This window comes from Psammomys obesus, unplaced genomic scaffold, assembly GCF_907164565.1.
Source record: "Psammomys obesus unplaced genomic scaffold, mPsaObe1.curated_primary_1811, whole genome shotgun sequence".
Lineage (NCBI taxonomy): Eukaryota > Metazoa > Chordata > Mammalia > Rodentia > Muridae > Psammomys > Psammomys obesus.
In genome coordinates, this window is record NW_026585504.1 from 6,328,342 (window position 1) to 6,340,955 (window position 12,614).

Genomic DNA, 12,614 nt, shown 5'->3' on the forward strand with positions numbered 1-12,614 from the left:
CTCTTCCTGGGCTAAGCCCACAAGCAGGAAGACTTGTCTGATAGAAGGATAGGAATGGGTCTCAGAGATAAATTCCTATTGCTTTAGGGCAGGAAGTCACAGCATTAGCCAGAAGTCTTTGAGCAGATATTCCTGTTAGGGAGACCCTGGCAGGGAGTGGTAACCTTCATTGCCAGTCTTCCCTTCCCTTCCTGTGAGATGGGTACTTGGTTCCTCTTCTCTCCCTACTCCTAGGCTCAGAATTCTCCTGCTTGTTTGCAGCGGCTCCCTCACTGATCTTGGCAAGCCTTCTGGGCCTCTTTCCTCCTCATCTACTTTGTTCAAAACTTTGGCATTTTTGTAAAGTCTAAGTTTTAAAGTTGGAGAGAGGTGGCTGAGGGATGTAGGGCAGTTGTTGGAACATACTGACGTGAAGAGAGGCACCTGCTAGGGAAGGCTTTTGGAGCCATCTAGGTGGACTACTTAAGCCTGTGGGTGCTACAGAAGGAGGAATGAAAGGGCTGCCATTTTTGCCCTATAGGAAAACCTCAGCTGGCACAGCCAGAAAAGCAGGGACAGGCAGAGGACAGCAGAGCCTGACCTGTGGTAAGCATCTTTAGGTAACATTAAGAACTGTTCCCCTGGGCAGGGAGGAAGAACATAAACAGAGAAGGTGCTGAAGAGGAAGGAGTCAGGGTTCCTCAAGGCTCGGTGGGGCTCTATTCTGTGGGTGTATGATGCTAAGGGCTTGAGGACTATTTTAAGAGAAAGAAGGTCTGGCAATCTTGTTGACTCTCCAACATCATAGGCCATTATCATACAGAAGCTGGGAAACAAAGCTGGGGTCAGATTGTGATGAGCCTTGAATGCCAGCTCTCTGGGAAGTAGAGACATGCCAGTGACAGCCTTCAAGTGGAGAATCAGAGTACAGGACCAGTTTATGTTATCCTTCAAGCCTGGGAAGAACGGGGTCTAGGGCAAAGGAGTGTAATTGTTAGAAGCGGCATCTGGGGACATTGGGATTGAGACTAAGCACCTATAAGCTCTGAAAACCAAGTGGCTGTGAAGTGACGATGAGGAAGGCACAAATCACCCGAAGCAAGCAGCCTTGCAGGAGAATGAAGCCAGGCAGGGAGCGACATGGAGGAGAGAATGGGAGATGCATGTTTATTGTTACATTTTGGGACAGGAAGACCTGAGCAGAGAACTGAGGGGGAAGACAGGTAGAAGAAATGACAGGCAGTGTGGTCAGAAATGAGAGCCAAGGGTTAGCTTCCCCGCTGGAAGCGGGAAGAGAATCGCCCACATGTTTGAAAACTCTCAATCTATGTCCTAGAATGGAGCTTTCCAGACTTGGGGCAAGCAAGCTCAGGCCCAAAGAAGCCTTTGGGCTTCAGTAATGTGGTCTTGGGGACTCAGAGTAGACACCACTCAAGAACCTTTCTCTGTGTAGATAACACCATTGGTGACTAGGAGGGATGATGTTGGAGGTCTCACGCCCCTTCACCCACCTGCAGGATATCATCTCTGTCACCCCCGCCTCCCTCTCATCAAACCTGCTGGCTATGGGCAGTAGACAGCAAAGTCAGAAAGAAACGGGAACTTCCGTTCTAATACACCCAACTCTAACGTCACACAACTGCTCCAACTTAAAGCAAAAGCCAAAACCAACAGCAGAAAAGGAGGCACACACAAGCCAAGCATTGCACAAGTCGAACCTTAAAGGGGAAAACGGGAGGGAAATACACCATCACACTGAGAGCGGTGGTGTTAAACTGTGGTTGTGTGTCTCTAGTCTCTAGTTAGATCCCTCCGAGAACGGACGGGACTTGGCTCATCTGCCATACCCTTTCCTGTTCTGGAGAGACCACTCGACAGAAAGCCCAGCACACTCTGTGAAGTCTGGTGTGCAAAAATATTGCATCCCCCTTTCCACAAAACACTGTGTCTACCACTGGGTGAGGTTAGGGCACACTCCAAGTCATATTTGCACAAGTTTGGATATGTGAGTGTGCCAGGTTTGCTTTGCTTTGACAAACCCTAGCCGCCGTCCTTCATATGTTGGGCAGCAGCTATTTAAACTTCCGGGAGACCCAGTGCTCGCCCTGTCCTGCGGGGACAGTCCCTACCGAGTGCTGGGCACTAGGAGCGCTTGATCGGTTGTATAACCTCCAGCCCATGCTGTATAACTAGAGGGAATATTTCAGAGACCGTGTTCCAGCTGCTGCAGCGACCGGGTAACCAGGGCTTCAAAGTCCCCATCCAAATCCTGGAGCCTCCCCCCGAAAAGTAACCAGGGTGGATCCTGTTGATTCCCAAGAGCCTCCAGTCTCCTTCAGGATCTACCTGAAACTACCCGAGAGAGGAGCCCAGCCCCATTCTCAACCCCAATCGGTTCAGCATGGCTAACTGCCCACTGGCTTAGCCACTCTTCAGCCCCAGCCATATCCCCGGCCCTGTGCACCACAGAGTTTCTCGCCTTGCTTGTTGGGTAACGGCAGAACTGGACAAGCGCAGAACTATTGAGACTGCACAGGAAGAAGGAGCTGGGCATCTCTAGTGACCGTGGGTCGTGGCTCAAGGTGTGCGGGAGGAGGCGACACCAAGTCCAGAACCCTGGACCCTAGCGAGCAACCCCGCCCCACATCCTCAGGAGGAAGTCAGACTCACACAGGATGAACAGGAGACTTCGTCGGGACAGTCAAGAGTTAGGACTGTCTCCACCCCTCGCTCCAGCGGGTAGGCATGCGGGATGAAAGCGGAACGAAGCGGTCCAACCGGAGAGCTAGGTCGAGTGGAGCGCTTACCTCTGCGCCGCCGTGCTGGAGTCCAGGATGCCCGCGCTCTGCATCCAGGAGCGCACCGAGCCCAGGCTGGAGGGCAGCAGCGGCTCCTCTTTCAGGTGGAGCCCACCGCGGGGCAGAGCGTCCTGTGCGGGGAACATACGGACCCGCAGTTCGTGGGCGCCCCCCACTGCCAGGGATCCTGCCCCGCCGAGGCTGTAGGCGTCGCAGCTCAGCCCGACCCGACGGCACCAGGAGCCTCCAGGAGCGCAGCGCTGCAAGGAGTCCCGGCGCCTCAGTGCGCGCCAGCCTCTCAGAGAGAGCGGGTCCCCGGGCGCCGACGCTGTCCCCTCCCCTCCCGGGGCGCGGGGCGGGGAGACGGAGGGATTCCCCCGCGGCCTGAGCGCCGGTGAGCAGACTGCGAGCGGAGCCGGCACCCGCTCCGCACGGAGGCGCCCCAGAGGCGCGCTCTGGCGGCTGCCCAGCGCCGCGGTCCTGGGGGGGGGGGGGCGGGGGGGCGAGCGCCCCGCGAGGTGCCCGCCCTTCCCCCCTCGATCTCTACCCCCGCCCGCCCGCGGCGCCCGCGCGGGGCGCTGATTACCATCCGAGAGGGGGAGGCTGCGGCCGCGGAGCTCGGCGGAGGCGGCGACGGGGGTGGCCGGGGCGGCAGCAACAGCAGCAGCCGCGCGTCCCGCGGAAAAGCAGGGCCGGCACCCGGCCAGCAGACGCAGCCGCCGCCAGGCCCCCGAGGGCCCCGGCGCCCCGGGCCTGCCGCTGCCCCGGGCGGCAGCACCTGCAGCAGGAGCAGCAGCAGACCGGCCGAGTCCCCCCGGGGCCCGGTCCCCGCTCCTCCCCGCCGCGGCCGCCGCCGCCCGCCGCTCCCCGGGGCCTGGCCGCGGGCCCTGGCCATCCCGCCGCCGCCGCCGCTCCCTGGGGAGCGGGAGCCGGAGGGAGGGAGCAAGGGCAGGAGGAGGGCTGTCGCAGGCGGGTGGGCCCAGGGGACTCGGGGCCAGGGGAGGCGGGGGCGGGGCGCGAGGCCGGCCGAGGGGCGGCCAGGGACGTGACATCATCGGGGGAGGAGCGGCCGGGCTTGGGGCCGCGGCGGCGGGGCGGACCCTGGCGAGTCGGTGGCGGGGCTGGGGGCCAAGGCTTGCGAGGCGCCGCCGGAGGGGGCCGGGAAGCTGGCCTGGGCCGGGGGAGGCGAGGAACAGGGCGGGCGGGGGGCTGCGCGGCTAGGGAGCCCGGCCTAAGCCGCGCAGCTCGTCGCACCGAGCCGTCGCCGCCAGACGAAGCCCCAGCATCTTTGTGGTCCCATCTCCTTCCCCCAAGTATGCGCCGCCCTCGCCTCAGCCGAAGCTCGATTCTGGGAGTCGCTGCTCACTTGGAACCACCTGACCTCGGCTTAACCTCTGCGGCTTCGTGCTGAAGGGTCTCTCCCTGGATGCCGCCCCAGGCAAGCTGAGCCACGTCAGTCCTGCATCCTTGTTCCTGGATTACCTTAAACTTAAGTTTACATTCCCACCTGAGCCTTTGAGACTTCTGATGGCAAGTTGGACCCACAGGACTCAGGCTTAGAGTTAAGAGCCCAGCTCACTTCCGTTTCCACAGACTTCTTTCCTGAGTCCGCTCATCCTTTATTTCTGCACAGAAATCATCTGGCCTTTGACCTTGGGGCAGAGCCATTTGTTGTGTGTCCTACAGGCTATCAACAAACCTTGGGTTGACTCCAGCAATTTCCTGCGGAACAGCAAAGGGGGAATATTGAGGGATGGCCTTGTCCTTGCTGCTGCTTGAACTCTCAAAGCTCCATCTTCCTGGGGGTGGGGAGAGGGCACGCTCAAAGTCAGCCTAACTGATGCAGAGGAAAGATCCAGGGACACCAGAGTCCCTCTGCCTCTTCTCCTGACCTCCTGATCTTAACTCTCCCTTCTCTCTTTGCTCGTTTTTTTTTTTTTTCAACCTCTGTCACCTGTGAAGAAGGAGGAAGGACACTGCCAGTCTCACGCAGACTTTTCAAGGGCTCAGCTTTTACCCAGGTGGGGGTAAAAGCAGGTTTCTCAAAATGAAGTCTCTCCCCACCGGCCTCTAGCTGGCTACTAAACATTGTCACTCAGAGTACGGCTGCCGGATCAGCAGCATTGACATTGGTAGCTCGTTAGAAATGCAGAGTCAAAGGCCCTGGCAGACCTGGCAGGTGAGAGCCTGCATCAGAGAGCTTGAATGCTGCTATCACATATGCGCGCCACTATGCCTGGCTAAGACTTTCCATTCTTAAAAATCCTCCCCCTTCTTCCCACATCCTACAGCCTGTTTCTGCTCCTGTTTCTTCAGAAGTTAACACGAGTACTCCACTAAGGCTGCTTTGCCAGTTTGGGCTGGCTACTCCTGGAGGCTCACAGCCTGACTCTTCCCCGTTCTGGAACGGTTGCTTCTGCTTTGTCTCTTGGGACTTCTGGTCCTCAGCCCTCCTTCAGTATCTACTCATCACATCTTTTCCTCCTCCCACCCATCTAAGGAAACTACTCCATAAACAAGATGTGTTATCTGTTTCACCTCCTACCCTCTGAGGATGTTGGGCTGCTCTGTCTGTCCCCCGCGCCCCCATGCTGTTGTTCTCCGAAGCCTGTGAGGCTGTGAGGCTAGGAAGACCACATCCTAGCCTGGGCTCCTGTCTTCTATGTTGACCATCAGCTGGGGAAATTAGAACTGGGCTGGGCCATGGGGCAGGAAATGAGCACCTGCCCCGGGAAGAGTTTCCAGCACACGTGGCTGGGCTCCTGGGCCGCAGTGGCACCATTTAGTTCCCACATGCCCATCCTTCACAAGCCAGCGTGCCCACATCATCCTCTCCTGCTGCCCACAGGCTTTGAACGGGATGGGACAGGTTGTCTCTGAGAGCTTTCTCTTCCACCTACAGCTTCCACTGCAGATCTTCCATGCCTTCTCTCTGCCCTGGCATCCACAGAGAATGTCTCTGATAGTAACACATTTCAACACTAGATTTCACCCTTGCCCGAAGGAGACGCAACTCCTGTTCTGCTGTCAACTTCCTTATCTGTCTCCCAGATGTCCACTCAAACACCCTCCATCCTCCTGCTGCAGGTTTCAAAGTGCTGCTTCATTTGGAGGATATATAACCTTCTTAAGAAGACCAGTGTATGTCATGGCTCCTCCCGTTTAGGGACATTCTAGGCCCTTTGCCGCCTGATCCATGTCTCTCACCAGACAGTCTAGTTTCCCTTCCTCTGTCAGTTCTTTGCTTGCCTGATACAAAGAACTGTCCATTGACTGAACTCATTCCCACTGCAGGCTGTCTCTTTACTATGCTGTCCCCTCCAGCTTAGGCATTACTTTTCTATCCAGGGCACAGTGGAGTGAGTCTCTGTGCCTTTTTGGTGTTGCACTGTGGCTCTAAATAGATTTGAGGAACAAGTGCTCAGGAATAACCCGGGGAAATAGAGGAACAGGTTGGCCTAGGAACATGGCATTGAGGGATAGCTGTCATTAGTGGCGATCTCCTGGCTTTTATGGTTTCCACTCTATCCTAACTCACCCCGTGGAATGGACAGGAACCAGCCAGGATGCTGTTTGGACCTTAGCAGACCCTGAAGCCTCAGTGAAGGGTTTCTGGGTTAGGGCTGCTAAAGCAGGAAGCAAAAATTCTGGGTGACTCGGGCTCTCTCCTGAACAGATGTTAGAGCAGTCATTGAGATCAGAGTTGAGTGTCTCTTCTTCAGATCCAGCCACAACACTGTTTCTTGGAATGACGTTTCATTTTGCATTGTTTATCTTGTTTGGGGGAAAGATTTCTTCCTTTCTACATACTATGGCTGCTCTACAGACAAGAATTTAAGGATTAGAGGAGGCAAAACCCCTTATCTCACCTTTTTGCTTCGTGGACATTCATGCTTGTGTTCAAGAAGATTCTCGTCATGTGTCCAGTGCTAGAGAATACATGGAGAACGGAGCCTAGCAGTGCCCTTCTGAAGCTCACGGGATGCTCACAGAAAATTCATGAACAGTCAGCGTCATACCAGGGTGAGCTGGACTGTCATAGAAGCAGGGGTGGGTAATGGAACAAGCACAGAAGGGCCTGGGCCTGGGCGGAGAGATATACACATCAGCCAGGAGGATGGGCCTGTGGAACCAGAAGACTGGCCACACCTGCTTCAAAGGTGGAAGGTGCCAGCACCTGGGGTGACACGGCCGGTACCTCACATACCATGCCGAGGAGCTTAGGCTTGTTTGTTTGTTTGTTTAAGAAGAAGAGGTATTTTCCACACCTCAACCCAGTGCGAACTGTGGGAAACAGACACAGTCATTTGAGGCTGACTAGTGCTTGGAGAGTCTGTTTATTGTACTAGACTGCCCCCTGGAGTCCCCAAAGTGTTAGGTTGCTGTTTGGATCCACTTCCTAAGTCACCTGAGAGTTAGAAAATAATACAAAAATTAAAACATGCACTAATTATGGCTTCTCACATACTCCCATAAAGTGAAGAAAAGGGTCATTTCAGAAAGTCACTTGTAGTAGTACATACAAATATGTTAACTCGGGATGCAAATATCAAACTACACATTTCCTTATCTTTGTTTGTTTGTTTGTTTGTTTGTTCTGGGTTTTTTTAGATAGGTTCTCTCACTATGTAGCTTTAGTTGTCCTAGAACTCACTAATTCACAGAGATCTGCCTGCCTCTGCTTCTGGGGTGCTAGGATCAAAGGTGTGCACCACCATACCCAGCTGTTTCCTTACTTTGTGGCGGGGGGGGGGGTGTTTGTGTTTGTGTGTGTGTTCTTTTGCATATTGCTGGGGAGGGGCAACAGGAAAGGGAGCCATTGCCCTGCAAATGGGGGACAAGCAGCATAGAGTAAGGGATCTGCAGAAAAGGCTGCTTTTCTTGTCTAAGTGAAATGGAGAGAGGATGCAGCAGAGACTGATTTTTCATAGGCTCTCTCCAAAGCCCTTTGAGAATTTATTGTGAAATATTTACATGGTTATTTGTATGTATTGCATATTCGTAATTGTATGTTCTTTGAAAGGACCCATTCCCTCCAATTTATAAACTTCAGCTCTGCCCCACACTAAATCTTCTGATGGTACTTGGAGCTAAATAGGAACAGTGTTTGTCAGAGACAATGAAAACTTCAATTAGCCAGGCACGGTGGCTTATGTCTTTGATGCCAGCACCAGGGAGGCAGAGGCAGGTGGATCTCTGTGAGTTCAAGGCCAGCCTCAAAAAAAAAAAAAAAAAAAAAAAAAGAAAGAAAAAGTAAAACAACAACAAAACCTAAATTAAGTGAGGGGGTCCTTGCAGGTGTCAAAAAGGCAAGCAAACAGTGGGAAGAGAGAAGAATGAAAACCCTGTACAGATTGGCTTGATCAACCAAGCCTGGAATCTAATGCCAGGCAGTTCATTGTCAGAATATTTAAAACACAGTGCAGTTTGCAGAAAGGCTTCCAGGCAACAATCAGTCTGATTCCAGGTGCACAGTAAAGCTTAAGGTTTCACAAAGTCTAGAATCTGGTGTGGTCTCTGACTGAGAGCATTAAGGTCACTAGGCTATAGTGTACTGGTGACAGCCCCCCCTAGGGATAGGTCATGGTCTAGGGAGGGAAGAGTCTGGAATAATCGTTCTGGGTAATTTGGGTGAGGTCTGACTTTATAGTAAAGGTGGGTGAGGTCTGCCTCCACAGATAGCAAAAAGGTCAGCAGGTTGTCAGCAAAACACACTCCCAGCCTTCTGGATGCACATATTTGATTTTATCTCCTCCATTGAGGAGACACCCCTGGGTGATTATCATTCCTGGTTCTCCGAGAGTACAAGGACCTCTGTGCTCCCAACAACTAAGGCAGGGTCAGTGGGGAGTGAAGCATGCCACTTTCTGCTCTGTAGCTTTTGAAGTCAAGGATCTTTGTCTTTCTTTCTTCCTTTCCTTTCCTTGCTCCTTCCTTCCTTCCTTCCTTCCTTCCTTCCTTCCTTCCTTCCTTCCTTCCTTCCTTCCTTCTTTTTTCTGCTCTTCTGCATCCATGATGCATAGAAAAATGCTTGGTAAGTAAATGTTTGTGGAATTCAGACTTGTCTAGGGTGCAGAGGTCAGGAACTCATGCTCAACTGGATGTGTGCAGTCACACAGGTCATCCCAGAGAGACGAGCTCACACGGTTAGCACCTGTCACCAAGCCCACTTCATCTTGCTGCTCCACATCCTCCCTGGGAAGGAAACACAGTCTCTACCACCTTAGGATTTATGGCCACTAGTCTTTGAGAAGTGCCACAGAGTGGACTTGGGGTCTGGAGATGTGAATAGTGAGCTACTTTAACCCTGCCCAGCTTCAGTTACCTCATGGATGCTGGGGCCCTGCTGTGTCATGGTAAGTGTTCAATGCTGCTTTTCAAAATTAAACCTGGTCAGCAGTATTACTGATTTGTGTGATGTCTAAGTTCCTACCCCAGTTGCTTCAAATGACCAATGCAGTGTTACTGAACGAGATGTAAAGAGATGCACACAAGAGGTTTCCAGAGCCTGTGTGATCTGACTGTAGCATACTCTTGTGTGAGGCTCAGTGACTGATGCTCTTATTTGAGGAGCGTGTTGGATAGTGGGGCCCCAAGGTCTACGCTAAGCTACATGTGGGAAACTCTTTTTGCTGACACGTGGGTGGTAAGTGTGTTGTGAGGTATCCACCAGGGAAGACTATTTAGACCTGGGTTTAGGCCAATAGAAAGTTTTTATTAGCAGGCTGGAGAGTACACTGTGTATTTGAGATTTTATCATAGCACCTGGTGCCTTTCTCAGGGTGAACTTTTAAGCACAAAAACCATATTCTGGGTTGACATACTTGAATAAACCAGAAACAGTTAGCCAGAAGTGAAACTATACAAGCCAAAAGGCAAGGTTAGTACATTTAGAGATTTCCCAAGAACTATAGTGTTTGACGGATTAGGTCTTTGGTTCTGTTTTGGCAGGTTGTACTGTCTATGTGCTGAGTTTTATGGCCTGAATGGCACTCCATCCATGGTTATGCAAAGGTTTGGGGGCCTACTAAGATCTGGGAACCTATTACCAGACCATGATCAATTTGAAATTTGATATTATGTCCGTACTTTTTAAGCTTAAAATATTTTGCTTTAAATTATGTTTAACCCCAAAAGGTGGTGGTGGGGCTGTGGAATGGATCACTGGAAAAGGTGCTTGCTGCGGAGACAAACTGCCAGGGTTCAGTCCCTGGGACCCACATAGTAGAAGGAGAGAATTGACTCATGCATGTTGTCCTCTAACTTCCACACATGGCTGTAATCCAGGCCAACCTCAAACTTGGAATGACCTTTCATCCTTGAGCCTCCCACAGGTCCTCCACGTGCTAAAATTACAGGAATGTGCTACCATGCTGGTTTGTGGTGTTGGGGAGCAAACCCAGGGTTTCCTGACTGCTGGCAAGCAGTCTGTTCCCGAGCCCTGCCACAGCCTGTTTTTATGTCTAGTTCACTGGCAGAATACTCGCTCAGAATGTGTGAGGACCTGGGTTCTATCCCCAGTACCGTAAAACAAAAAGCAAGTATAATAAGAGTGTTGTGTTGAAGTGAAAGGGGTTAGCGTACTTTTTAAAAACTCTTTTATTTACATTTTTATATCTCTTTCTCCCTACTCCACCCCTATCCCTTCCAACACCCCAACACCAGGCAGGAGAGAAAAAAAGGGTTAGTGGGAGAAGGGGTGCAGTTCTCTTAGCTGCTTCCTGTGGTCAGGATCGTCATTGGGTTCCTTGGAGCCAATCAATCCTCGTTTCAGGAGATCTCCAACTTCTTGTCTCACTGAATCAATAGCAGCCAGGAGTTGCAGGGAGAAAGCAGCAGCAGCCTTGTTCTTTCTTGGAGCTCAACACTCTCTGGGCTCTGGCATTTATTCTCTCTCCAGAGTCCTCAGATTTAAACTATCTGCAGCTGGCAAATGTCCCCTCTGAGAGCCCACACAAGGCAAACAGTCTGCTGCTGTGGACTCTCTGAATCAGCCCCACATCCCACACCTGGGATTAAAACGGAACCATGTTTATATTCACAGCACCTTGGTTCCAGGTAAATCCCTGGATTTTTTTTAAAGCCTCAATGTTTTCATCTGTAGAATTATAACATATACCTTCTTTCCACTTAAAGCCATACCAGATAAGAGGTTTGCCTGGGATACAGGAGACCCTGGCTCATAAAGTAGGTTGCACCACAATTTTTATCTTTATTTTTACATTTGTTTAGAGAGTGTGCATATCACTTCATTTAGTTTTTAAAATGTCTTTTCTCCTGCCCTTCAGAAAGATGAGTGATTGAATTACTGAAATGATCTTAGCCACCACATTTCTATTATTGGTGCCATGGCCTCGTCTCTCCTCAGCCATCTTTGAGTTCTGGTCCCTTACTCTTCCTACTGCAGTTCTCCTCACCACAGGAAACCTCAGATCCCCATGTCTCTTGTGGCTTAGAGTTAACGTTGAGCAACTCTGGATGGCCTGGACCAGTGGTTTCCTTTCCATGGAGTACCAATGCTTTTCCATCACTGGGTAAAATTTTGGCAAACATCTATACTTAGAGCCCTCATCCAGTAAGAGAGTGTAGGACATTTCTAACATTCCTAAAGCCTCTTTTACGCCTCTTGCAGGTAAGTCCAAACCTGATCTCTCATTTTTGAAGGTTATGTGAGTAAGTAACGTGGTTTTGGTGGTCATCTAGGGGAGTGCCAAGTTTGTTCCTTTAAGTGGACAAAGAATTGAGTGTCTAAAAAGGACAAGATCGAGCTATAGAGAAAACAAAAGTGACAGTTTTATTCATTTGAGTTGGGAGAGGCCCTAAAGCTGGGAGTCCTCTAATGCTGGCTTGGGTATTTTTAAAACAATTTATTTTACGTGCATGTGCACCATATGCAAACAGGGGCCTGAAGAGGTCAGAAGAGGCATTGGATCCGCTGGAACTGGAATTATAGATGGTTACGAGCTGTCCTTTGGGTTCTGGGAACACAATCCTGGTCCTCTGCAAGAGCAGTAAGTGCTCTTAACTAATGAGCCATCCCTCTATCCACCCCATGCCCTTGTTTGAGAATTTTATAGGGCCCCTGAGTCTTTTCCTTTCTCTCCTGATGGCCCTGTTTAGATACATGTTGTGGAACCCACATAGGTTCATAGAGAGTGGCAGTATTTGAAAGGATTAGGGCATGGGGCCTTGTTGGTTAGATGCCAACTTTGGGGTTTCAGAAGCCCAAGCCAGGCTGAGTGGCACCCTCTCCTTGCTGAATGCTTATCTGGATGTAGAACTCTCAGCTCCTCTCTAGCACCATGTCTGCCTGCGTGCCTCCATGCTTCCTGTCATACCAATAATGGACTAAACCTCTGAACCTGTAAGCCAGCCCCAATTAAATGTTTTCTTTTATAAGAGTTGCCATGATCATCATATCTCTTTATAGCAATAAAAATCCTAACTAAGACAATCCTCACACCCAAAGTTTCATTCTCCCCACAGTGTCTTCCAGGAACAAGAATCCACCATCTCAGGAAGGCTGCTTTCACTTTCCTTATCTACCTGTGTTCCTTTAACGCTCCTTGATTCCTGCATTTCAGAGCTATACCAACCACTCTAGCTGTTTCATGCCAAGAGGGGACAGAGTCTTGGAGGGTATCCGTCCAAGAAAGAGAAAGAAAAAGAGAGAAAGAGAGAGAAAGAAAGAAAGAAAAGAGAGAGAGAAAGAAAGAAAGAAAGAAAGAAAGAAAGAAAGAAAGAGAAAAAGGAAGGAAGGAAGGGAAGGAGGGAGGGAGGAAGGAAGGAAGAAAGGAAAGGAAAGGAAAGGAAAGGAAAGGAAAGGAAAGGAAAGGA

The 12,614-nt window shown here is 51.0% G+C and overlaps 1 protein-coding gene across 3 annotated transcripts in view; it reads right to left on the bottom strand.

Moving 5' to 3' along the window:
- Ebf4 (EBF family member 4) overlaps positions 1-3,672 on the bottom strand; it is a 72,765-nt gene extending 69,093 nt beyond the window's left edge. For 2 of the 3 annotated variants that reach the window (XM_055612957.1, XM_055612893.1), the window contains exon 1: positions 2,787-2,923. In XM_055612957.1, the coding sequence (XP_055468932.1) occupies positions 2,787-2,923 (137 nt within the window). Of the gene's footprint in view, positions 1-2,786; positions 2,924-3,363 lie in introns of those variants that run through there. The other variant, XM_055612836.1, reaches the window with a different exon arrangement.
- Positions 3,673-12,614: the final 8,942 nt, after the last annotated feature.